At 47.6% G+C, this 25,490-nt stretch overlaps 3 protein-coding genes and 1 pseudogene across 4 annotated transcripts in view; 3 read left to right on the plus strand and 1 right to left on the minus strand.

Moving 5' to 3' along the window:
* LOC144105719 (uncharacterized) overlaps window positions 1–12,387 on the minus strand; it is a 117,929-nt gene extending 105,542 nt beyond the window's left edge. Inside the window, exon 1 of the mRNA XM_077638823.1 lies at window positions 11,891–12,387. Coding sequence (XP_077494949.1) covers window positions 11,891–11,960 — 70 coding nt within the window. The 5' untranslated portion in view covers window positions 11,961–12,387. The remainder of the gene's footprint in view (window positions 1–11,890) is intronic.
* LOC144105799 (U2 spliceosomal RNA) lies at window positions 3,078–3,215 on the plus strand (annotated as a pseudogene).
* LOC144105720 (uncharacterized) lies at window positions 9,719–19,091 on the plus strand. Of its 2 annotated transcripts, XM_077638824.1 has the most exons (4): window positions 9,719–10,005; window positions 14,586–14,720; window positions 17,461–17,621; window positions 18,655–19,091. In XM_077638824.1, exons 3-4 carry the CDS (start codon window positions 17,550–17,552, stop codon window positions 19,057–19,059), a joined length of 477 nt encoding a protein of 158 aa, XP_077494950.1. In that variant the 5' UTR covers window positions 9,719–10,005; window positions 14,586–14,720; window positions 17,461–17,549; the 3' UTR covers window positions 19,060–19,091. The 2 variants fall into 2 exon arrangements, with proteins under 2 accessions (XP_077494950.1, XP_077494951.1); XM_077638825.1 differs by lacking the exons at window positions 9,719–10,005; window positions 14,586–14,720 and having other exon boundaries at window positions 17,127–17,621.
* Window positions 19,092–22,523: 3,432 nt separating this feature from the next.
* LOC144105398 (uncharacterized) overlaps window positions 22,524–25,490 on the plus strand; it is a 28,811-nt gene continuing 25,844 nt past the window's right edge. Inside the window, exon 1 of the mRNA XM_077638518.1 lies at window positions 22,524–22,681. The gene's annotated coding sequence lies outside the window, so the exon portion shown is untranslated. The remainder of the gene's footprint in view (window positions 22,682–25,490) is intronic.

Here is a 25,490-nt window from a genome sequence, read left to right on the forward strand (position 1 = left end):
GGTCTTTTAACATGATACCTCTCATTTTTGTTTCTATAGTTCGCCGCGTTGTCGCTGACTTAATCTGAACCCTTTTCGTTAGCCTCTATGTTTGGGCCCCGTAGGTGAGTACCGGTAAGGTACAGCTGTTGTACACTTTTCTCTTGAGGGATGTCGGTATACTGCCGTTCATTATCTGAGAGAACCTGCCATATGCGCTCCACTCAATTCTTATTCCTCTAGTTATTTTCCTCACGTGATCCGGATCAGCGGCCACTATCTGCCCTAAGTAAATGTTTTTTTCTTACCACCTCCAGCACCTCATTACCAATTGTGAACTGCTATTTCTCTGGGAGACTGTTGAACATTACTTTTCTTTTCTGCGTGTTAATTTTAAGCCGTACCGCTCTGCTCTAACTCATTTATGATGTTTTGCTGCTCATTCCCTGAGCACAAGCCAAACTAGAACCCCTGCAATACAAGGGCCTTCTCACCCATTGGCCTCCTACTAATCCGGTCCCATGAAAACTGCGGCCACCTTATGCCCAAAATATCCTAATATCGTGAGCCCACCTTTGTCTCTACCACCCCTGTTATGCTTTCTCTATCCTCTGATGAACTGTTGCTCTAGGAGACCAACGGTTCTCTTGCCATCGCAATGGACGCCCTGTTCATGCCCATATCTTTTTAATTTCTGCTCAGACATCATTACTTCGCGTTTTTCCCCTCAGAGCGTTGGCTGATCCAAAGGGCGAGAGAAATCGGGGAAGCCATCGGTGCCCTGGACCAAAGGCAGTGACGAGTGCTGGTGTCACGAGCCCCTAACGCCAATGAAATGTTACCTCTTCATCATCATCGTCACAATCATCATAATACTGACTTACTTTGCTATCTTTCTGCTTCATCCTCTACAGGGCCACTGAACACCACCGAAGTGTTGGCAAAGAATTTCTCCCACAGGTATGCGATTCAGCGCTGTTTTGGAGGGTCCGTGTCAGAGCAAGGACGCTATGGAAATTCTGCGTCGCGTTTAAGTACTGCGGGGCTCTGTGCCGCTCTGGTCACGACGACCGCAGATTTCGCCGAGCGAGTCAGTTCCCCCACCGACGTGTAGTTTTAGTTTCACTGTAGGCACAAGCTTAACAGAACATAATCTCCTTTCGGCTCCTTCCTCAGCTTCCCGCCTTGCCTGCAGCACTGGACATTTGGTTAGAAAAGCCGCCTTGTACGCGGAAGATGTTTGGTTCGATCTCGTAGACCATCGTGTTCTCACCCGCTCCAATGTGTTCAAGTGTTTCTGTACTTTTCTGTAGAATTAAAATTCTCAGGAAAATGGCTTTTGACGAATGCAAAGACAACAGTTCAAATTTACAGCACGAGGCGCATTTAAGTTATTCCATGGCAGGATCACTGATACGTCGAAAGAACGGTTTTGTCGAAAACTCATTGAACACAGATAGAGCGGAACACTAGACCGAGGAAAAACTTGTGCTGATAGAAAAAAAAACATGAGCTAACTGGTGAATTGCGTATCGAAGCTCGGACATCGCACATAGGAGGATGATGCTGTGAAATATAAGCCACAAAATGTAACCTGAGTGGCCTGGCTGCGGTCACCGACCATCGATAGTATGTTCAAGCGTTGGCGCCACTCTATATAGTAACGGTATAAAACCTGCATTTTCTCTAGTGGCGGAGCCAGAAGCTTCACGCACACTCAACATTAACAAGTGTAAGCATTTCCGCATTTCTAATCTACTCTCTGTTATTGTAACGTTAACCAGATTTCTCTTGGAACGGTTTCGGTTTTATATAGTCTAACGTCCAAAAATGAATCAGGCTATGAGGGACGACCTATGAGAGCTCAGGATGGTTTCGACCACCTCGGGTTCTTTAATGCCGACTGACGTCGCACAGTACACGTACCTCTGTAGTATTTCACCTCCATCGAAATGAGACAGCCGCGGCTGGAATAGAACCCGCGTCTTTCGGGTCAGCAGCCGAGCAGCGCCACCGCGGCGGCTTCCTCTAGGACTGGTACCGTAGCGTAAAGTATATGGATGATAATGTTTCTTCTAGCTTAGCTTAGACAACCTACATGCTCAATAATAAATAACGTTAATCGCATGCTTGAGTATATCCAAATAAATATTTTCCTTCCATCAAGTTCATTCAAATTGCTGATAATTGTTTATTTCTAAATTCTGGACCACGAGGAATTACAAAACGCTGCACCTGTCTGCATCCCCGATATGAAATGATTCTTTTCTGATTCGGAAGATGCCCGAAAGCGTACATACCGTTTCATAGTTAGTAGGTATGAAAAAAAGTCCGCCACCGTCCGGACGACGTTGAAGTAACGGGCGTTATGGCCATGCGTAAAACGAAAGTCTTTCCGCATCCAGCGGGGCCAGTGAAGAAAACTCTGAGCAGTTCGGAAAAGTAACATAACTTTTCCACCTAGCGGAGCGATCGGCGCCTAGCGCCATCTATCAGAGAATTTACGATGCACGTCTACCCATTGTCGAGTTACACCCCCTCAAGATACGTGCCGAACGGAATTTGCTTCGTTTGGGGTTCGACTACTGATCCGGAGTTCCCGGGTTCGAACCCGACCGCGGCGGCTGCGTTTTTATGGAGGAAAAACGCTAAGGCGCCCGTGTGCTGTGCGATGTCAGTGCACGTTAAAGATCCCCAGGTGGTCGAAATTACTCCGGAGCCCTCCACTACGGCACCTAATTCTTCCTTTCTTCTTTCACTCCCTCTCTTATCCCTTCCCTTACGGCGCGGTTCAGGTGTCCAACGATATATGAGACAGATACTGCGCCATTTCCTTTCCCCAAAAAACCAATTATTATTATTCGTTTGGGGTTCAAAGTGGACCTAGAATTCGGCTTGCGGTGCAGTATGGTAACGCTTCAATTAGTAAATGCATGCATACAATGCTTACTATTATTTAATTGTAGTTTTATTTCTATATCACTACCCATAGGGTTTTATTTGCCTACCAAACTCGGTACACACCTGTCCCCGGATGGGTTCCCCTTGTGGTTGTAGTATATATAGAGGAACGAATGCATACCCCAATATCTGATTTAATATCTGCTATGAGATCTGCTTGTACCCAAAGCATAAAACTTATTTTTGGAATGAGGCGGCGGAGTGCATGAAGCTTGCTTCACCTCTGCCAAGGGTTGGCCCGGTATTGCACTGCCTCCGGGATCGGCCAAGGATATAATAGCGCGTGTCTTTTCTACCAGTCTTTGCTCTCCTATCTTTCAACTCTCCTACCTTCAGTACGGGGCTGCGATTGTGGCTTAGCTTGGGCCAGTGGACAGGCCCGTGCGCTTTCCTTTTCATTCTTCTTGTCAGTCAGCAACAGCAAGCAAGCGAGCGCATACTTGTATAGCGGTCCCGTAACAGAAAAGTTTTCCCACGTGTTACAAGATAATTTTTGGTGAGGGGGGAAAGGTATGAGAGGGCACAACCAATTTTATTGGCCGCCATCTTGGATTCTACAAACCGAAACTATGCCAACATTTCATCCCGTGAAGTCAGACTAACATAGTTCCTCCTCCATGCACCATATTGGACCACGATGTCATCACTGGCACGCGGCAGGTGGTTGTTTCTAGAATGCTATTGTGGATGGCGCTGCAAGTCTCAATACGAGATGTACTGTTTTCTAGTTGTTTCCACAGATGGCGCTGTTATCTCAGGGTGGAAGGAGACCCCACGAAATCTCGGAACGTGATGAGTAGTTGCTTCCGCATATGGCGCTGCGATCTCAGGGTGGTAGCAGGCGCCACGAAATCTGAAAACGTGATGAATAAGAGCTAAAGCTCTTTAAAAGTTGCATCGTATAGCGTCGCCGCCATCAAAACAAGCTTATTTCTACTGCTTCTTTGTCATCACGGGCCAGTACCTTGATAGCAAGGTATTTCATGACAGTGGTTACAAACCCCATCTCAATGAAAAGCTACCAATACGACTGTCGAATGGTCGAATGTTTAGGGGAAATCCCCAATGTGTAGTAGATTTGTAATAAGGGAGTAATTGCTCTTTGACGTCCACCCAAGCGCAGCCACGCGGCTACAGAGGAAAGCTATACAGCTTTCTCAGAAACTTCGTAGTTGAAAAAAATTCGTCCTGGACCGGGGTTCGAACCCGGGACCACCGCTTCACCGGAACAGTCGCTCTATCAACTGAGCCAACCGGGACGGCACGCTTCTCGCCCTAGCATATGCTCTACCATAATTCTCGCCCTACCATAAGCTTGCCATCCCGGTTGGCTCAGTTGATAGAGCGACTGTTCCGGTGAAGCGGTGGTCCCGGGTTCGAACCCCGGACCAGGACGAATTCTTCTTTAACTACGAAGTTTCTGAGAAAGCTGTATATTTTCCCTCTGTAGCCGTATGGCTGTGCTTGGGTGGACGTCAGAGAGTAATTAGTCCCTTATTACAAGACCACCGAATATTTCCCCACAAATTAATACCCTTCACAAATTCAGAATTCAGTCTTGTCACATAAAACGTTCACATGATTCTTTCCTGCAGAGCCTGTGTCAGTTAGAATCATCTTCTCCATGACATCGCAGAAATCCCAGACAATGAGCATTTCGCAGTGTTAGCAGTAATATTTTTTTTTTGAACGCTTGCCTGTCACTTTGCATTCATAGGAAGTTTGGTTACTGCTTAAACTCTATTTTTACCCCACTTCCGTCGAAACACCTTTGTGGCTGGAGAGTAAACAAATAAAATCCTTTTTTAGTAATAATTATAATAATTATAATTTAAACCTTTATCATGAGACATATTGAATGCATATTCAGAACAGGCCATTGGCTAAAATTTGAATAAATCTCTTGAAGATGCCTGTTGCCTTTACGAAAGCCACATCTGAATTTCCTTTACCTATGACACACCAGGAAACAAAATTACCGTAAATCACTCCGTCGATGATCAGGACGTTAACTCATTGCAGACTGACCTTAACGCTATTCTTTATTGGAGCGATCGGCTTATGACTATAACAGTAAATGCAATTATTTGCCTGCATCCCGTTATGAGTCCCGTCCAGCTATCTTTTAAAGTAATAACGCTAACATTGAGTCAGTAACATCTTACCGCAGCCATGGAGCACTTGTCACGTCAGACCTAATATGATCCCTTCATATTAATCAAATAATGAAGAACGCTAATCGACAGCTCGGATACCTGATGGAATACTTCTTCTGCGACCATATCACTAAAATTACTTTTCAGTACATTAGTGAGCACTAAACTTGAGTACGCTTCCTGTGTAAGGTACGTAGCTGACGTATCCCAAGCTAGCACACTCGAACTTTAGTAATTCCACTCGATTCGTTCATAATAATTGATTATGATGAATGATGATGAATGAATTATGGCGCAAGAGGACATTGGCGATGATGGGCCATGGCAGAAAGTTTTTTCGTCTTTCACAAGGTGGGCTCAAAAAATAGCGCAGGAAAAAACAACAAGGTGACAAAACAGCACAGGTAAAAAAAACAGCCCCACAGAAAAGCACATGGAAAAACAGCAAGACGACAGAACAGCGCAGTAGAGTACGGGACGGGTGAACACTTGCTTTCATAAAACGGAGTGCGCTAGAGGACAGCTTAGTCCCCTTTTACTCCCATATAGGTGTTTAGAGTGTAGCTACGGTCGCTGGAGAACGGGCGAGGCTATGACATGTCAAAGAGGGGAATCAAGCGAGAGACGCCATGCATGCTGCCTAGCAGTTGACAAAGGAAGCGCACGTAATGCATCAAAAGCAGCCAAGGAAACCGATCATAGGTTGCAAATGATTCATTCGATTCATTCATAAGAATTGATGATGATGAATGATAATTAATTCATCATGATTCTTCATTCATCATCATTCCCCTTGCGCCAATTGCACCGGGTCATTTGATCGCACAGCGTATGCCCGGACCAATTTTGTTGCCCAGATTCTGCCTACATGATACAAAAAACTAGATCACCGAAGCCAAGCAAGCAAGAACTATAAAACCACTAGTTCTGCCATATCCACAGAAGGTAGGTGAGTCCGACAGAAGGGAGGACTCCCCGCTCCACTAATGTACCGCGGGTTGCCGTATGCACATAAGTATGGTGGGATAACCAGAAAAGGAATGTAAACCAATAGGCCCGTGCCTGTGCTACTTAAGTATAACAGGCTTAACTCAATCGTAATATAAATGAAAAGGCCCGAAGGCAATGTTGTGCTTTTGCCACCCGTAGGTGGGAAAATAAAAAAATGGGGTAATGCTACTAAGCGACCCACAGCCAGGGGAGCGGGCCCGGGGAGACTCCCCTGATCTCCCCTGGGACGTAGCGGAGGGGGCGGGACATAGGTTGTGGGAATGGGAATGAGGGAAGGGTTATGGGTAATGGGATGGGAACTGGGGACAGCGAGACATTGGCCCTCATTTCATCATTGCTCGACTCCTGTCTGGCCAGGACAGGGAGGGCGTCGATGTTGACGAATGGTGCGGCTCCACTCACGGGATGCCCGACCACCCAACGACGCAATAGCTCCGACCCGGAGACAGGAAATCCTAACCCGGGGCAGCTGCCTCGGGCTCCTCCACGACATTTAGGGGTCCGGTTCGGACTTGCGAATCGCTGCCCAGCTACTAACCGTCAAGTGTTTTTCGCGGTTTTTCAGACTCCGGAAGTATGTGTGGTGGATCCAGCCAATGGAATTAGACTCCCGGGGACCCACCTATGCTTCCAACCAACCAACCTTGCACTTATTTCCTCCCCTGGCTTGCTCCACACCTACTGAGGAGGGAGTGTTCAGGGCCGGGCTGACCGGGCCACAAGCCAAAAACCTGGCCTAGGGTGAGATAACCCGGGCCTTCTCCACTGATACTCCACAACATCGACGGTTTTCGCATCGGTCGTACTAAGGTCCCCCGTACCTCGGCGTCCCGCGCTCTAGCCTCACGGCCCCGCGGTCAGCCATCCCTGGCTGCTTCCCCGAGGACATCGCTCCCAAGGAGCCCTTCTGCTGGAAACCCCCGCGCGGACCTGGCCTCTCCGTGACCAGAAACCGACGCGCCAGCCGGTAGCCACGCACGCCCCCGCGTGCAGAGGCCTTTTGATTTTCGAGCACTTTTCGAGCCCAATTCCGTGAGTCCAACCTGATTATGAAACCAGGCCTGCCTCCGCACAGGCATCGGACCTCACGTGCGCGACTGGCCCACTCAGTCGCTTGGCAGTCGCTGCCACTACCATGGGGTTTTGCATCCCCAGACGACGGGCCCCGTCAAGCCCGTCCCCACCTCTGGCGTTGCACCGGAAGAAAGCCTAGTAGCCGAAACTACACCGGCCCGTATCCGGTGGCAGGGGGGGGTGGGGGGGGGGGGGGGCACGAGCAGGCCGCATAGTCGGATTTCCCCGCCAGCCGTACCCACAGTAGAAGCAACGCACGGTTGAAGCAACGCTGTTCCTCAATGAATGAGCCTGCCCAGCTTCCAATTAATCACAGAAACGAGCACTCGCTAACTCCAAAGGTCGCTGCCACATGTGTTGTCGTTTACCGTTTGCGGTTATGGCTATGATAGTTGCATTCTGCATCCCGGTGCGCCCCGCAGCGATCCACCGTACTACTCTGCGCTGTTTTGTCGTCGTAGTGCTTTTTCCCTGCTCTCTTCTGTTGAGCTGTTTTTTCGCTACGCTGTTTTGTTGGTGTGTTGTTTTGTGCGATGTGCGGTTATGACGCGCGCTGTTTTTTCCCTGTGCGGTTTTATCGCCATGGTGTTTTTTCTCTGTGCTATCTTGTCGCTGTGCTGTCTTTTCCCTGCTCTATTTTGTCACTGTGCTGTTTTTGTGGGCTGTTTTCACGCATGCCATTTTGTCGTCTGCTGTTCTTTTGTGTACCTCGACTCCAAAACTTCATTTTATTTAAGCATTTCACCCCGCATTAGCTAGGCACCACGGCACAGGAAAGCGTGTACCCATTGTATCACCTGTGTATACCTGGCGACTCTGGGGATCTAACCTTAACCCCTCCCGTGTACGAGGCGGATGGACAATCCACTCGGCCGCCGCTGCGATCATCCGTCACAGCTACGACCGGACTTCTAATATCGCTGGAATGAAACGAACCCTCAGTCTACCGTCCCTTCTATTTCGCTGTTATTTCTCTCGCCTCTGCCTATTTCATTAAGTATACTTTCCTAAGAGCTGTCTGTGCAATGAACTAATCTCTAATACATCCTATCGTTCTGCCCACATTAACCACTCTCACAGTATCGGAAGTGACCACTCCCACAAAGCCGTACAGACTTGTATCCGAAGTTTTATTCCACAACCTCTCAGATTGCAACCGCTTTCCCAGCTCACAGCAGCCGTTGGAGACCATAAACGTTTAAAAAATGCGCATCCTAACATCATATAATCACGCGACCAACAACTTCCATTTTGTTTTTCTGCTGCGCTTGTTGTTCTTGCTTAATGTGTTATACGTTTTATCTCTCCTTTCCGTAATGCAATTGGCCTTTAGGGCATTTAATAAAAGAAATGACGAAACACTGGCAGGTAAACAACAAGCTTAGGGGTTTCCTAAAATGTGCAGCGTGACATAAACCTTCTAAAAATTGGAGTTAAACTGGCTAATACATTTAAAGGCTAATAAAACAACTCTAACCTAATTTCATGAGTGTCAATCACATCCTGCAACAAACTATATCATATGCGGTGCAGCACTATTATACGTATCTATATACAAGGTCACCTTTCTTTAGCGTGTAACGGTTTTTTTTATTTAAAACTCTGAGATATACGTCAGTGCGTTATGTGCAGGAAGGTTATACCGCGAGCCTGAATATTTCTACGTGATGGGGCCCATCAATAAAGTGGGTGGTTTGGTTTATGGGAGTTTCAACGTACCAAAGCCACTAAGGCTATGAGAAGCGCCGCAGAAAGGTCACCTAAAATTTCGACCACCTGGGGTTCTTTAATGTGCACTGACATCGCTCAGTACACGGGCCTCTCGAATTTTGCCGCCACCGAAATTCGACCACCGCGACCAGGACCGAACCCACGTCTTTAGGGTCAGCAGCCGAGCACCATAACCACTGAGCCACCACGGTGGTCAATAAAGTGATTTTTATCTTAACTAAGAACTTTGTTATTCACATCTTAAGAGGCAAGTTTACGTTGCGAAACTGTAGGCCGTCGACATAGAAGGTGAACTCTGTTTTTAAATTTTCTTGATGAGCAATGTGGTTCGAAATATCATTCAAAAATGCGCATTTCAATGCTCGTTCAGTGCGTCGCTAGCATTTTTTGCGCATCAAATACGGACTTCACATTTGGTTATTGAATGACGTAGAAAATGTTACCTTGATTCGGGTAACGGCGCAACGGCGCCATTTTAAAATATTCTATCCTAGAAAGCACACCCAGCGAGCTTTCAAACGTATATTTTTGACGTTCGATATGTTGAACCCCATTGACGATTGAGATAATTTAAAGGTAGGCTTTCCTTCAATTCTTATGGCCTTCAAGTTCGCGGTATACCGTTGGTATAAAAGAAAAAATTCGGTTAGTTAATTTTTGTTAATTCGTCATCTAATTATTGAGTTTTGTTAAGTAGATAAGCCCGCCGTGCTTTACAGTCCAACTGCACAGACCGCAACGACATACCTCTTGCAGTTTTTAGAATAAAAATCTGTAAATATTGTGCGGACCTACGGCCCCTTCATTTAGTCTGCGCGCTCTGTCTTCTAGCCAGTTCTAGGTGCACACAGGTGCAGTGCCACTGCGCATGACCGAGCTGCTGCTCGCGAAATGTGGCATGGGGCAGCTGGGGCGATGACTTCGTTAGGGCGGCGAAACAAGCGCGCGGGAGAATCCGGCGGAAGTGCTGCCGGGGGGCGGTCCCGCTATCGGCACGAGCCGTCGGGACGTAAGTACTACGCTGAAGACGGGGCGGCAGCTTACCAGCATGAAGACAGAAGCGGCGTCTGCGAATATGGAATAGCTGTTTGGCGTGAGTGGCTGCTACGCGAGCAGCCTGGTTTCTTATGCCTCCCCTTGTATCTGTGGCGCTTCATCCCATTCTTAATGTTCGTTTCGCCGCACTGGTGCAGGCAAGGGCTTATTATTTTTAATTCCTTTAGGTTGCCGCAACCTAATATATGTTTATTTTGCGGCGCTAAGCTCTTAGCGCCCGTTCTGTTATAGTCCGAGCATTGCGATCTCGAGAGCCTAGACCGCATGCTCTGCTCCGCCGCTACGGTCCCTGTTGTGCCCTTTGAAACAGTCCGGAATGAACCGGTGTCTTCTACTCTGCGTGCGACACGTCGGGCGAGACCACGGGTGGTGACCCCGTTTCCTTAAAGGCCAGGCCTTCGACATTAAAAAAAAAATACCTGACATATTTATCTTGGAATAAGCTTAACACACGATATCTCTTGGACCATCCATGTTATGAAAGTAACCAATGAAGCTAAATATTTTATTGGCTATCTGAAACGGAAGTTTTGTCTGACTTCTTTTTCTAAAACTGCCTATGTATTTAGCCCTAGTCCGCCCTAAACTGTAATATTCATGCTTTACTTGGGACTCCAAACGAACTAACCATGTCAAAGCCCTTAGGTCTCTCCAAATCCGCGTGGTAATATATTTATATTCTAATTACTCGTAACATAAAGGGTTACAGCATTAGCAACAAATCCTAACCTGACAAGCAGGGAGGCCCATCGAAAAATAACCACACTGCCTTTTTCGCAGTTTTTATCATTATTTTCTGAGTAATTCCGTTGCCACCCCTGCACACCGCCTACACTTCGCATCAGCTATAGAAAGCAGACCATCCACCTCGAGAATCTACTTCTGCGCAGCCGACGTCATTCTTCACCCAGACTTCAAGAGACTGAAACAATATGCCTGTCGAACTCGTTATCTCATCTGTATCTGTTTCTTTCCAGTCGTTCACGACAAACGTAATTAAATGATGTATCAGCCCACCATTCATGTAATGCCCCCTGAGAACCTTTTAGGTACTAGCAAATAAAACAGTTCTTTAATCGTTTCCCATCATAAACCCCGTTTCGAGACGGTACTTGCGGATTCTCCAAAGGGTTGCAAAATATGATCAGACTTTCTAAACTGTGTTTCAAATAACATCAATCACTGCTACCTCAGAACTAAAGAAAAACAACGCAAGTAATAACTCCCCCTGATCGAGAAAATTAAGTAGAAGGAGGGTCAGAATTCCTGTAAAATAATTTTCGTGACATCAACATAATTTTTCTAAAGAAACCCATGCTCCATTTGCAGCTTGAAGCGTTACATTGGCGTCAACTTTTTGGGAGTACAGCAGACACTGCAGACGATTTAAAGTGCTTTAAAGGTTAATGCTGATGCTGCCTCTAGAATTACGAGTTTTTTAGCAGTAGCCTAATTTTGCTTTCTTCATAACACGAGCTAACAGATTACGAAATAGTAGGTGTTTGGAATTAATTTCGGTTTGAAAATAGTTGCTTTTACTGGGCGAACAGGACAACTTTTTGTGCAGCGCCCCAATCAGCTACAACGCTAAGAACTAGACATAGACGTCGTAATTATGCAGTAGTCCTGACATATTTTTTGACATCGCAGCTTCTGCAGGTTTGATGTGCTCATCAGCTACCATCCGCTGCCGTCTCATCCTTTTTTGAAGTAAACAATCGCCACAGCTGGACTTAAATTTCAGAGGGAAATGTAGGGCAGCGGTAAAGGGTTTGAGCTATTATTATGCGATAGCCTCATGCATCATATGTGAATTTTGACTCGGTGAACTGTAAGTGTCTGCGTTGCCTTTATTAGTATATCTTAATTTCTATGCAGAAAGGCTGCCACCGTGAATAAGCAAGCTGAATCTCATTGCTCACCTGAGCCGCCGGTGCCACATGTACTAGTCAGAAGGAAGATGATGCACACTTGTTTCTTTTCCAAATTCATAATTTCGCTGCGCAGTCTAGTCTGCCTCAGCCGGACGTCCTGTCACCAGATGCCGAGCCTTGCAGCGCACGTTTTGACCCGCGGGAACGCTCCTGTCTGCCTTATAAGGCTTCGGTTGACTCAGAACACGATAACAAGCACTGCAACAGCCGGTGTTGCCCCTGGAGTGGCGTCAGCTCTTGCTAGTGCTCAATCCTCTTCAGCGGAGACGTCAGGGCGTGGGAAACACCAGGTGATGAAACGTCATCTCGAGATTAAGAAATAAATGGTCTACAGATTAAAGTGTTGCTCTCGCTCGCAAGCCGCGGTGTCCTCAGGCAGCAAAGGCCAAGGTCGCTGCAATTTCCGTGGGCAGCGACAGCCGCGACGAAGACGCTGCTGCGTGTAGTGAAAATCCCGCGTGGCTGCGTCGCTAGCGGCAGCCGCAGACAGATCCTAGACTCTATATCGGTCTCCAAAACAACAATGGAAAAACCGATGCAGAACTCCAACCGATGCAGCGTCGTAGCTGCACTGAGAGCAGCAACACAATGAGAGCCAACCGCCAGACGCCGCAAACTTATTCGAGACAGCTGCGTTACTCGAAATTTTTTCTGCCGGAGTCTCAACGACGTGGCCTGAAGGCGAAAGAATGGGCTTGTTCCCCTTTAAAAATGCTCACGTCAAAGGTCGGTCCGTGTGACATCTTTTGTGTGCGGAAGCCTGCTCACAGTTTGAGATAGTTCAGGTACGCCTTCACACCGTGCTGAAGCCTAATGGCCCTATTCTTCTGCTCTTTACAGGTGTTCGTCTTGAACTTTGGACAGTGTTTTTTTTTAATTTCTAACTGCTCTCGGACAACTGCCAATGCTCCAGGTTCTACGTGTATGGAGTACTCTTTGCAAGTTGCAGAGCTAAGGGGACCAGCTGATTCATATCTAAGTCATTGGCGGTAAAGTTTGAAGGTTTATTCACCAAACATGCGCACGCAATGATAAATTCTCATGGCGCTAAACACATGGTGCTTGTTTTATAACTAAAGCGGAAAACCTTTTGCAATAACAAATCAAGTTATATTAAAGCAGTCGTTTTCTTAAATACAGACGACAGCATGAATCGTACTGAAAGCTTGAAATAATAAATGCATGAAAATCCATCAGTTTAAGCGAAAGGCAACCACTCCGTGCACAAATCTCTTCTGTCAGTCAACATTTTATTCGTGTTGTGGGTACGACACTGTTTAAGAAAGAAACAGCTTATGCCTAGTAAAGAGAAAAAGAATTCATATACTTTTTTTCTATATGTCTCAAAAAACAATTATTTCAGATGCTCAAAAGTGTAACAATATTTGCGGAACCATTATAGTAACTGTCCTGGTCTGATCACATTTGTGATGCTTCCACGCTACCTTAAAAAATAATTTTATTGAGAAAACTAGCATCAGGCCCTATAACACCAAACGTAAGGCCCGTGTTGGGTCGAACTTAGAATATGCCACAATAATATGCGACATTTACACTAAAAAAAAAATACTAGCCATCATGAACGTTTTGAGTGTAAGGCTGTCAGATTCATCTATGAAAAATATCTGCGGAAAGATTCTCCTCATTAATAATGTGGCGTAAACATAATTGAAAACAAGAAGCACACAGAATGTTTCAATTCCTTTCATTTCATCACAAGTACCTTTCGGGAAAAAAACCAAATTAATTCTTTTTATTTATTTATTTATTTATTTATTTATTTATTTATTTATTTATTCATTAATTTATTTTTATTTACTGATACTGCTGCCACTGGTGAGAGACATTGCAGGAGTGGTTACAAAATGTATTGTGGTATTATGTCGCAATATGAAAAGGCAGTGCTCTGGCAAACTCTTCAGGAGGCAGGTTGCCTCCTGAATGCGTAGGCTACTCGTGGAACCATCAAGGCTGTTCCAGATTTCAGTCGAAATGGGAAAAAAATAAAACTTGAAACGGTGTACAAAATCACAAAAAGGCGCAATGTTCATTCAGGGGGCAGTGCGTTGTGTTCTGTGCGAGGGTTGGGCTATGGATGTGATAAGGACTGCAATGGATGACAGTTGACGGACGATCCTTTGCAACATGACGATGCACTCACACGCACGCCTATGCTTTGCGTTAAGTCTATTTCCGCAAGAAAAACGCGACACAAACCATTTTTTAGCACCATAATTTGCTAGAACAATTTTATATAAGTGCACTTTCTTCTCGAGAAAAATAACGCATTGGAACTAGCCTACGCATTCCGGCATACACACCATGCACGTATTATCTCTAATGTCACGGCAGATTCGTACTCTTGGTTTATAAAAGAGTTGGAGGGAAAACATAGTGCTCGCAGGTTTTTCTTTCCACTGTTGTGCACAAGCTGTGCAACTTGGCCGAGTACTTCTTGCGCTTACAGGGATGCTAAAATGGTAAACTAAGTCAAGCTACGTTGACAGGCTAAGGTCGCTTGATAGCAAATATTTCAATTTTATACTAAACAGACCACTTATGAGCCAGGAATTTGAGTAAAAGCAATTAAAGATGGATGGATGGGAAAACCTTTATTGGCGACAAATTTAAAGCCATCTTGACACTACGGTTCACTGGGCTCCGTGCTGGATCCTCTGTTCAGGATGCCGCGCTTGACAGCTGCCAGCGTGGTTCGGAGTACGAGAAATTGTTGCGCTTCCTCGTCCTGGCTGGCCAGCAAGTGCTCCCACTGCGTCACACTCGGGTGGTCTATTTTAGGCTCTGAGTCTGCCTCAGGGTAGGTCCATGTGACATGCTCTAGTGTAGGTTTATCCTGGCACCACGGAAATTCGTCTGCATATTGTGCACGGGAAATATTCTGTAGTTTATGCAGGTGCGGGTAGGTACCGGTTTGTAGTCGGCGACGGTCTACCGCCTCCTCTTTGGTTAGCCTTTTGTGTGGGGCTGGGCAGCGTTTTCGTTGACCCCTGTAATGTCTGAGTACGGGGGGGGGGGGGTAACGGGTCAAAGGTGACCGTGGTGCAAAGTGTTGAGTCTGCTCGGTTGACATACCCTCGACCTAACTTGTCTGCTGCCATGTTGCCCCTCATGCCCTTATGTCCCGGAACCCATACTTTATTATGTTTAGTGTTTACGTGTCTTCTCGTCGAGTGTAGAATGTGATTGGCGATGCTGTCGATCCTGCCTCCTGTGTAGTTTCTGCATGCTTGCTTAGAGTCCGTCACTATTTTGAGGTTCTGTCCTGTTGCGCTGCCGTGCGATACTGCCAGAGCAATGGCGGCCTCTTCAGCTGCCTCTATGCTTGGGTTGTTTATCGTTGCGCTGGCTATTTCTTTCCCTCCTTCGTCTGTTACAACGGCGATCGTTTTGCGTTGGTATCGGTACTTTGCTGGGTCCATGTAGACTACTCTGGATTTGTCGCTGAATTCCCTGCTGAGTTCTCGGACTCTGGCTTGTCGTCTTTCATGGTGTATATTGGGGTCCATGTGTCTGGGTAAGGGTCTCACCCGGATGTTGTTTCTGTCTTCATTATTAATCTGCTCCTTGTCTTTTTTGTGTGCCCACGGGTAATTTCCTCATTAGGTGTCTTCCCGTTCTAGTTTGAGTGAGTCTGTCTATTTTTAGCTCTATGTTACGCTTCTCGTACTTTGTCGAAGGTGTTCGATACTCCCAGCGCCATTAGATTTTCGGTTGGTGTTGACATTGGAAGTTTGAGCACCGTTTTGTGCGCTTTGCGTAGTATGGTGTCGATGTGTATTTAGTTCGTGGTAGTGGAGACTGCACGTTAGCCTGCTCGTGACGAGACTCTCTATGAGTCTTAGGATGTCTTGTTCTCTCATCTAGTTTTTTACTGCTGATTCATCGCACGATTCTGGCGACTTGCTCTGTTGTATTCTTAGGAGAGGCGATGGCTTTGCTACAACGTCCTGTGTTTTGCAGCCACATTCCAATCACTCTGACATCCCTTTTTCTCAGGTATTGTCTCGTTTCCGAGTTTCAGGTGATTTGGGAGTCGTATATCCGTGTACGTTTTTTTTTATTATGAATTCTGATTTTTCTGCTGAGCACGATAGTCCACTGGCCCTGGCGTATTGTTGAGTATGGTTGATCGTTCTTTGTAGCTGCTAGAGAGCCTGTGGTGGTCCATATTATTATGTCATCTGCATACATTGCGTAGCGTATGTTTTCTATTTCATCGAGTATTTCGTGAGTCCTATCATCGCTACGTAGAATAGTAGCGGTGATATTACTGAGCCTTGCGGGGTGCCCTTGTTTGGCACCGTGAAGCTCTCAGATCTTGTATTTTCGATGTCTATGGTAGCCGTTCGTTCCGTCAAGAAGGCTTTGACATATCGAAAGGCTCTGTTTCTGCAGTGTGACATTCCTTGTGTGCTACGAGGTACATTCCTTGTGTGTGCTACGAGGTACATTCCTTGTGTGTGCTACGAGGTTCCACGTTCGACGGCGCGGCGTAGACGGAGACCCAGATGACAGGCATCATCAATTACCCAGCCATGCTCGTTGAGAGTGACAACCAGAACGAAGGGGTTTAAGCCCAACCGGACCCGCCGCCGCCGCCGCGGGGAAACAGGCTTTATCCTCCCCAATTGGCGTGGCGGTTCCAGCGGCCTTCCCGAGCACATTCCAGGACAAGGGAATTGTCAGCGGGCCAGAGCGCGCCGTACCACAGCCGACGCTATGCGCTACCGCGAAGACAACATTCTTTTCCTCGGACTCAACACGTGAGGGGGGCGAGACAATAAGTGCGGTGGTATGTTTGTGCGCCCAAGTGAAAGCCCTAGCCCCCCCTCCTTCCCCTCCGGCGTGGGCGTCCTCACCCTAGGGAGTGTGGGGAAGAGGATATAAAAATCGAGAAGCAGTACGGAAGGGGAACGCTCAGGACGAGATCGTTCGCCAAGAGGGCCTTCAGCGCCGAAGCCCGACGGCGTGCAGCTTCTGCCAGCAACCGCTCGAGCCCAACTCCGGAGCCACTCCATCGCCCCCATGAAGTCGTCGGCACGTAAGCTCGGACGCCCCAGCCTCTGATGTATAATCTTAATCATGTGTAATTATTGAATATACCTGTTTGTTTAAACTGAGCCATACGGTGTCTCCTTGCCTCTCCGTCCCGTGTGGACCTGCGCATTATGGGGGTCATTGAGTACTTCCATGATGACCGCATGTCCCACGTTATCGAAGGCTCCCTTTATGTCGAGCGCTGGTAATATGTGTTCTCTACTTCTTGGTATTTCATTGAGGACTTTCTCTTTTAATTGCAGGAATACGCCTTGCGCGGACAGTCCCGTTCTGAAGCCAAAAATGGCATCAGGGTAATATCACTTGTCCTCCATGTAGTTTGTGATCTGTTCATTGAGCCGTTTCCTTCCGTGTCGTCGTAAAATAGGCAAGATGGCAGCCCCAGCAGCAACGTGTCCCCGCTGCAGGCGAGCGCGTTAGCGCAAAAACGCTTTGCCTGCACAGCGTCACTGACGCATTTACTCATCAACTTGTGGCAGGATCACCTTCGCGAACTGCCAGCGCAGAAACACACCGCGCCCGTGTACGCGAGGACGACGGCGCTGTTCAACCAGCTCGCAAGCGAGGAATGTGGGCACGCTCTGTGCGTCACAGTCAAGCAGATCAAGCACTAGATGGAAAACTTGGCCCAGGCTCACAAGTAAGTTACCATGAATTTATTAGTAATTTTTAATTCGACATAGCGCCTTGCCAGGCATGTTCAATGAAATCTGGCACCCCCCAGTGCCCGACGTGTGTTTCAATGCCATAGACAACGCCGAATTTTGTTTGAAATGCGCTCGAACGTGACTTTCTCGACGCTGGGCTCATTGTAACGCTCATGCGGCGAAGCGGGAATACCGCTCACATCTTAGCGCAGTAAAATTGGTTGTGATATGTAGCCGTTTGCCTTAATGTAGGCATGGCCGGCGTAGCCTGACAGAACACATTTGCACCGAGAAGTCTGTTCGACCAGTTACTCGAAATGCGATCTTGACATGTGCAGCAGCTTTCCTGTAGCTTGCGATGCAGTACAGCTAACAATCGCTAAAGTCGCACTATGAAAGCAGTAGTGCCCGCATAAAATGCAGACAATACTGGTTTCTTGTTTCATTTCCAAATTCCATTAGCCACAAAACAATAACACTATACTAGTACAATTATTTCCATGCATTATTTTTTAGTCGGAGTGGTTGTATGCAAACACTAAAAATGGACTTAGAAACCGAAATTATTTTTTTGCCGGCCAGGTTTGTCGCCGGAGACAGGTAGCAGAAAATTTTAGAGAATTTCATGTTACTAAAGCACATTACATGAACATGAGGTATTATTGTACGCCAGAGTACTAAAAATGCACAGATAACTTTAATAAGCATCACAATCTGTGTAGCTTAGAAATCATTGGTTAACATTTCCGACATACTGGGTAGCGCAATACTTGTTACTTTTCTTGGTGTTATGTAAATAGGGCGAAATAGCGAAGGCTGGTTATGTAACAAAATGGCACCAGGGTTTGCCGTGTGCTTTAGGGTGTACCGAAACTCTTTTAGAGAAAACGGCAGCTATTGCATGAAATTCTGGTATATTGAAATGTTTCTCCACGTTAGGTGTACCGCTTCCATTCATCATGCAACATAGTCATAATCACTTAGAAGAAATATTCGGTTACGTTCCGTTTTTCTCATTTTCTTAAGAGGGACATGGTAGAACGCCTGCCAGAGGAGGCAGAGATTATTGCCTCAGGACCGCCATCAGAAGCGTCGAGCAGCCCAGACACCGGAAATGTCGAGGCGTCGACCAGTCTGGCCTCGTCCAGCGAGGCATCGACGAGCCAGGCTTCAACACCTGCTGCCTCAGCCGAGCAAGGTCGCACGCGCAAAAGGCGACAGCCGACATCATCTATAGACAAAGTTGTGCTGCTGTTAAGGCAGGAAAACCATGCCAAAAAGATGGCTAGAAAGAAGTATAAGCTGTCCAAAAAGACGGTGTGTCTCCAGGAGGAGGCCAATGACATACAACGTGAGATGGTCAGCATAATCCGCCAATACTTTGAAGGCCAGCATGAGCGTCTGCCTGACTGCTCCGACAGCGCTGAATAAAGCCCCGTGTGCACACGTGCTCCAAAAATTGCCACAGGCTTGCCCAATCTTTCACATTCTTTTTATTGTTCACAACTGCATGCCTAAAACAAAACTTTTCGAAGTAGTCACGGCTTCAATGAAAAGATGTGCTTGGCCAAAGCACGTAGGACACTTTCACCTTACAAGCTCGCTGCGTTGCTCACACAAGCAGGCTGCGGAAGCTCCCTGGCTGCTGCTTCAGCACTCCACTGTGTGTCGCACTGATCACGCATGTGCTCGCATACATTGTGAAGGATGCAACAAGCTCGCACAATGCTGTTGACATTTTCGATTTGACACTCAGTTCCCTTCAAAACACTGCATCTAGCCTTCAATCTCCCAAAGGCATTCTCAACGACACGCCTCGCTTTTGAAAGTGTGTAATTAAATGTTTCCACTGTTGGGTTGCTTGCACTCATATGAGGGAAAGGCTTCATCAAGTGACGCTGCAAAGGAAAGGCCTAGTCACTGAGGAGGACCGCTTCTATTGGCATCCCGTCAATAATTTGGCTTGGTAGAGTGAAAACATCAGTTCCTACTACGTCCGGTACTGCCGAGCATTGCTACATCATGATGGCGCCCTGGAGACCCTACATTAATATACATGAACTTGTACTTGAGATCTACAATAGCAAGCAAAATTATGCTATACCAGCCCTTACAGTTGTAATAGTCCTGCGCATTTCCTTTGGGTGGCGAGACTTATATATGGCAACCGTCCAGCGCGCCAAAGCCCTGCGGAAAGCCTGTGTAGGCTTCGGACTGTCGCTCATGGTCTCTAACATTGTTCAGTGATGGAAAGCGCACAACTTGTGGCTCGAGAACATCTACGACAACGTCACAAAACCCTCAGAAGATCAGGTTCACGGATGGCCGACTCAAGCCGAAAAGATGCGTCACAGACCTCTGCTCTGCCGATGTGGCGAGTCTGTACAGCGAGAGGGCGACGCGCTGGTGCAGGGGTATGCAAGCTCGCATGTTCGTATCCTCCCGTGTTAGTGAGGAACACGAGCTCTCAATGTACGCAAATGTGGAACGGGTCACGTGAAAGTTGGCCTAGAAATCTTCATCCGACGTCGTGGGCACTGTGGTGTCGTACCAAGATGGGGGTCTGGGAAGCGTCACACACCCCTTTGCCTGGTAGACATCTCAACAGCGAGTGCGGCGAGGCTGCGACATCGTCTCTCGGCCGCCTTCCGCTTCTTCTTGATTGGTGCTTTCTGAATGCGCACAGCTTGCAGTTCAGCCTTTTTGCAGACAGCAAGGCCTCGTTGTGCGCAACCAGGAGAAGCGAATCGGGTGGTTGATCACGGTCGCATTCATAAAGCGGCCGGCTAAGCGCCATTCCACGGCTGTTCTCGGGTGCGCGTCGCGAAGTCGCACCACATTCTACAGTGCACCTGGTGAATCGCGCAGACGGTCACTCGCGGTACGAAAGAAAAAAGGAAATGCACAGCGGTGCTGCGGTTATTGAAAGCGATGGAACGTGAAATGGGACGCTTCACGACATTGAAAATACAACTAGCCGCTGCACCACAACAAACGCAACCATTTTGCAACGCCATTTATCGGATTCGATCGGCTAATTAAATAAGCTTATCCGCTATAGTTTGGCAAACAACTCTTGCAAATAGTTAAATAGAGCACCCAGTAGAGCATGCAGCGCAGAAAATAATTAGAGAAACAAAATTCTTTTCGAGTTGGCGCGGTAAAAAGTTCAAGAGTCACGTGATAAATCGTCGAAACAGAATGGAACCGACCGAACATGGAAAGTGCCATGTGAGCGCAGCCAGCACCGTTCCCTTTGCACTGCCGTTACGGCGTTCAACTGCCGTTTGCGATAACGGCCGTTGCAAGTGCCCGTGTAACAGGGGTGTAAGTGTTTCCGTAAACTGTTGCCAGTTTTGCATTGCGATGTCTGCGTGCTCTGATGCCTTCTTGGCTATTTAGACGATTTTCAGTTTGAGTTCCCTGTTGTATTTTTGCTGCCTCCATCTACTGATAAGGCTTCTTCGTTCTTCCCACAGGTGAAGAAGCTGGCTGTCTGCGTCCGGGTTTTGTTCCGTGCGAGCGATTATCTTCGTGAATTTTTGTCTGGCCTTCGTAAGCGCCGTGCACCACTCTTTTATGTTGGTTATCGGTTTCGTGGTTTCGTCCCAGTGGTCTCTGAAGGCTTCCCTGTCTGTGATTTTGGCAGTTCCTAGCTATCTCTTCATTTCCCCTGCGGCTATTTCTAAGCTAAGGATGAAATGGCCGCTCCTTAAGGTTTACATTGTATTTTCGCATTGGTTATCCTCGTTGTTTTTTGAGAAGGCTAGGCCAGGAGTGGTGTCTTTGCAGGTGTTGTTTCTTACCCTCGTCGTAGTAATGGGTTCGTTAGCTAACTCAACGCGGTATTTCTCTGCGCTTTCTGCTATGCTTTTACCTTTGGCATCGAGTTTTCGGTACCCCCAACTTTGGTTTGCCGCATTAAAGTCTCCTAGGATCAACAGTGGTTTCTGCCCTGCCATGTCGCTGGCTTTTTTTAACAGCGATATGGAAATTAAAGAGGACGTACACAAGGCGTCATCACTAGCGGGAATGATTTTTGAGGAAAGGAAACGACGCAGTAATTGTCTCACATCTCGGTGGACACCCAAACCACGCCGTAAGGAAAGGAAGGAATGAAAGAAGAAAGAGAGATAATAATAATATTAATAATTGGTTTTTTGGGGAAAGGAAATGGCGCAGTATCTGTCTCATATATCTTTGGACACCTGAACCGCGCCGTAAGGGAAGGGATAAAGGAGGGAGTGAAAGAAGGAAGGAAGAATAGGTGCCGTAGTGGAGGGCTCCGGAATAATTTCGACCACCTGGGGATCTTTAACGTGCACTGACATCGCACAGCACACGGGCGCCTTGGCGTTTTTCCTCCATAAAAACGCAGCCGCCGTGGTCGGGTTCGAACCCGGGAACTCCGGATCAGTAGTCGAGCGCCCTAACCACTGAGCCACCGCGGCGGGTAGAAAGAGAGAGCGAGAAAAAGAAAATTGGCTGTGGTTTAGCTCTGGTTAAAATTGGTTGAATTGCGAAAATTTGCTTAGCTTTCGCCTTAGAATTTAGCTGTTCCGAAGCAGTAGAGCAACTAGATTCAGATATAGACTCTTCGTCGGGACCCTTCGTCGAGAGACCACCTGTTAGGCGCGGCGCCGGCTCGGAGGCCACGGCACACGCGACGAGCGGTTCCCTTCTAGATGCGGCGGGCAGCAAACTGACGTCACTCGTCGTCATAGCAACGGAGAGAGCTGACGTCAAACCACCTGCCAAGCGCAGCGCCGACTCTGGGGGAGCACGGCATACGCGACGGGCGGTTAGACCTGGCGTATTATTACTTTCGCAATAAGAACTTTAATGTCCACCGATATAGGAGGCACCTCTACATTCTCAACTCAGGTACGCAGACCCGGGAGGGAGTAGAGGACTCCGCGCCTAGAGGCCTGTGTGGCGAACCGCTTGGTTCTTCGGGGCCTCGGTCGCCACGCGGATGGCTTCGAGTTGCTCTTCGAGTTTCGAAGGAGAGACTCCCAAGCTTCCTCATTTCGAAAGTTTACGGCAGCCCCAGGTGAGTGGGAGCATTGTCAGATTATGTGGTTTTGTGTCCCTCTCTGGGCGCGTTGTTTACATCAGTTGGGTTCTCTGCCGCCTACGCTAAGGAGGTATAGCCAATGTGGGTTCGGATAGTTGCCCGCCTGGAATCTTCTCAGGCTCCTTATTCGTTCGTTGCCCAGTTATTTGTGCGGTGTGGCGTAGGATTGTCTACTGAGTTTGTAGTAGTCGCAAATATCACTGAAGGTTTTCAGCCGCTCCTCGAGTACCGGGTCGTCGAGCCGCAGCCACCGGAAAATCTGGGGCCGTGGTTGCCGCGGTGGTAGACGGGGCAGGCATCCCCTTTATTACAGCATTGATTAAAACGAGAAACGCTGACATCGCAGAGGAAGTTGCGTGCGTCGGGACGTAAGCTAGCACCATAATTAGTGACAGCAAGACGGCCATTTGGAACCTCGCTAAGGGAAGGGTGGCGGGAAAAAAAGAGATGCCATAGTCTAGGGCTCCGAAATACTTTCGACCACCTTGGGATCTTTAACGTGCATTGACATCGCACAGCGTATGGGCGCCTTTGCGGATTCCTGCAAATGGCACTGGCCACGATTGGTTTACCGCTTTCTCGTACAGTGCTATTCCGACGAGAATGCGAAAGTACCATCAGATAATTGATCACGTCTCATTGGCAGTGTGCTTATAGAAATTTTTCTTTAAACGCGTGGTGCAAGAGGCTGATATACAGAAGAGCAATCAAACCCCTAGACGCTGCCTCTCGGAGAATTTAAGCGCGTGTTCGGCGTCCAACGGGATTCCGCCTCAGCAAATTACAGCACACTGAATAGGCTTCGGTTCTTTTTGTTTTTGAAATGTTCCCAATAGCCTTATGAAGCGGGCTCAAAATGACGGGTCATGATAAAATATTTCCGTTACTCAGAAAAAGCTGAATTTATTCACCAACTCATGTCAAGGAACAATATTTTCGTCATTGTCTAGTTACTGCTATGCACACGGCAAGGAACGAGATCAGCACGGCCACAAAAAGACAAGGCAATGATATGCCGCTGTCAAATTGACCAGGATACCAAGGCGTAACCACAAACGAAGATACGTCAGCCGCAGTGCAAGCAGCGGCCAAATTCCCGTTTGCAGATGCATGAGTACGAAACATTCTTCCCGCCCGCGACGAGCGGGCAAACGCGGCGTACACTTCTTGCGCCTCGCTGTACGATTACAAAAAGTCTCAGGTTGCTTTCGAAACGACAAGCTCGCCACAAAATGCATTCGGTCGGAGTATATACATAGCAGCCATCACAACTTTTGGATATGTAGAATTCGCGTTCGCACATTGCTCATGAAGAATTGGTGAGACGCGGCCGGACACCAACGGACGGACGTTGAGAGGCCGCAGTTGTTTTCCTGCCAGCTAGTGTTATTTCACGATTGTTACTTGCCTGACACTCGAAGTTCGTGCAACCGCACTGCAGAGATGCAGCTTTCGCGAAAGGGTACAACTTTCCACGGCTATTACTGAGTTTAACTACCAGTAACGCGTACCAATGCTGAACTGCGTGGGCTCGATGCGAAAACAAGTCCAATAATAAAACCACTTCTTTCGCTCGCTGTTCGATGTTTCTCGCTGAAAACAGCAGCGAGAGCTAACCCGACGACGTCCGCGGCACTAATTTGTCTTTTGCTAAGGCTAAAATGTTGGCGACTCACGCTAAACAAGAGAGAAAACACTGCAGAGTAGTGCACCCCTACCTTCCCTTTACTCATAAATAGGCCTACGCCAAATCGCCCCGCTCGCTTGTTGCGCTGTATTCCAATATTTCCTCTTTTTAGCTACTTTTTATTTCTTCTTTACGGTAATTTGTTTGCAGCTCAGTTTTGCGGCTCTAGTTCTCGGAAATATAAGCGACTATTCACGCCGTGATTAACGCGATAGCGTTAGATGCACCGTCCCCCAAAAATCCCGGTGTCTGCGTTGTCGGCGAAAAATTCATGGCCATGGCTCTGGCAGGTAGTCCCCAGAGAACAACCTACGAGGCAGGTCGGCTGCTTAGGTCACGTGGCCTTGTGGCATCATCGCAACATTCCCGCCGTGGCAGTTAAATTACTGATTGGCCGCTCGGGAAGAGCAGACTTGGCCACACAATGCCCTCTGCTGGTAGCTCCTGTCAGCGCAGGAAATAGTGCATCGCTTAACGCTGTGCACTGCTACGCCAGGAGGGGTATGATGACTACCACGGATCTGTGGACGCAAAGTACTGAATGACTTTCTGCATATATGGTCCCTATTGCACCTTACCCTGTGGGGATTTAATTCGGGAGATACTTTTCCCCGCTTAATCGCTGCTCTCAAAGTTCAAAACCGCCCGGACCCTACTCCGTGATCGCGTACGCTGCCGAACGCACGCCGACCATGGCGGACCTTGCTTTCAGGGAAAGAAAGGAACGACACTGTTGATGATACAAACAGTCATTTATTGCTGCAACAAAAATAACGCCAGCTAGCAACAGAATACGCTAAGGAATAGAGAGGTCGTCCGAGTCACCAGCAAGGTTACGAGCGAGTGTTAGCCCGCACTAGGGCAACGGGAAACTCTGAAGCCTGACGGGACGAGATGCGGGAAAACGTTCACCCCGCCACTTCCTCGCCCCGCTGGCTAAGAGCGGAGCGCACGCCGAACCGTCCGTACGCGCCGCGCTCCCCTTTATTTAAAGAAGGCATCGGTCATGAGGAAATTGATTTTAGACAGGAAATATACAAAGATAATAAAGTTACGATAACATGGCAAGCGATAAAAAGTGCGATAACTGGAGGTAAC

Source organism: Amblyomma americanum, chromosome 9, assembly GCF_052857255.1.
Source record: "Amblyomma americanum isolate KBUSLIRL-KWMA chromosome 9, ASM5285725v1, whole genome shotgun sequence".
NCBI lineage: Eukaryota > Metazoa > Arthropoda > Arachnida > Ixodida > Ixodidae > Amblyomma > Amblyomma americanum.

Excerpts from the sequence above, each read along its gene's own strand:
- LOC144105720 (XM_077638824.1), top strand. The coding sequence starts at position 17,550 with ATGTGGGCACGCTCTGTGCGTCACAGTCAAGCAGATCAAGCACTAGAT. Across the intron at positions 17,622-18,654 it reads AACTTGGCCCAGGCTCACAA|AGGGACATGGTAGAACGCCT; the intron begins GTAAGTTACCAT and ends CATTTTCTTAAG.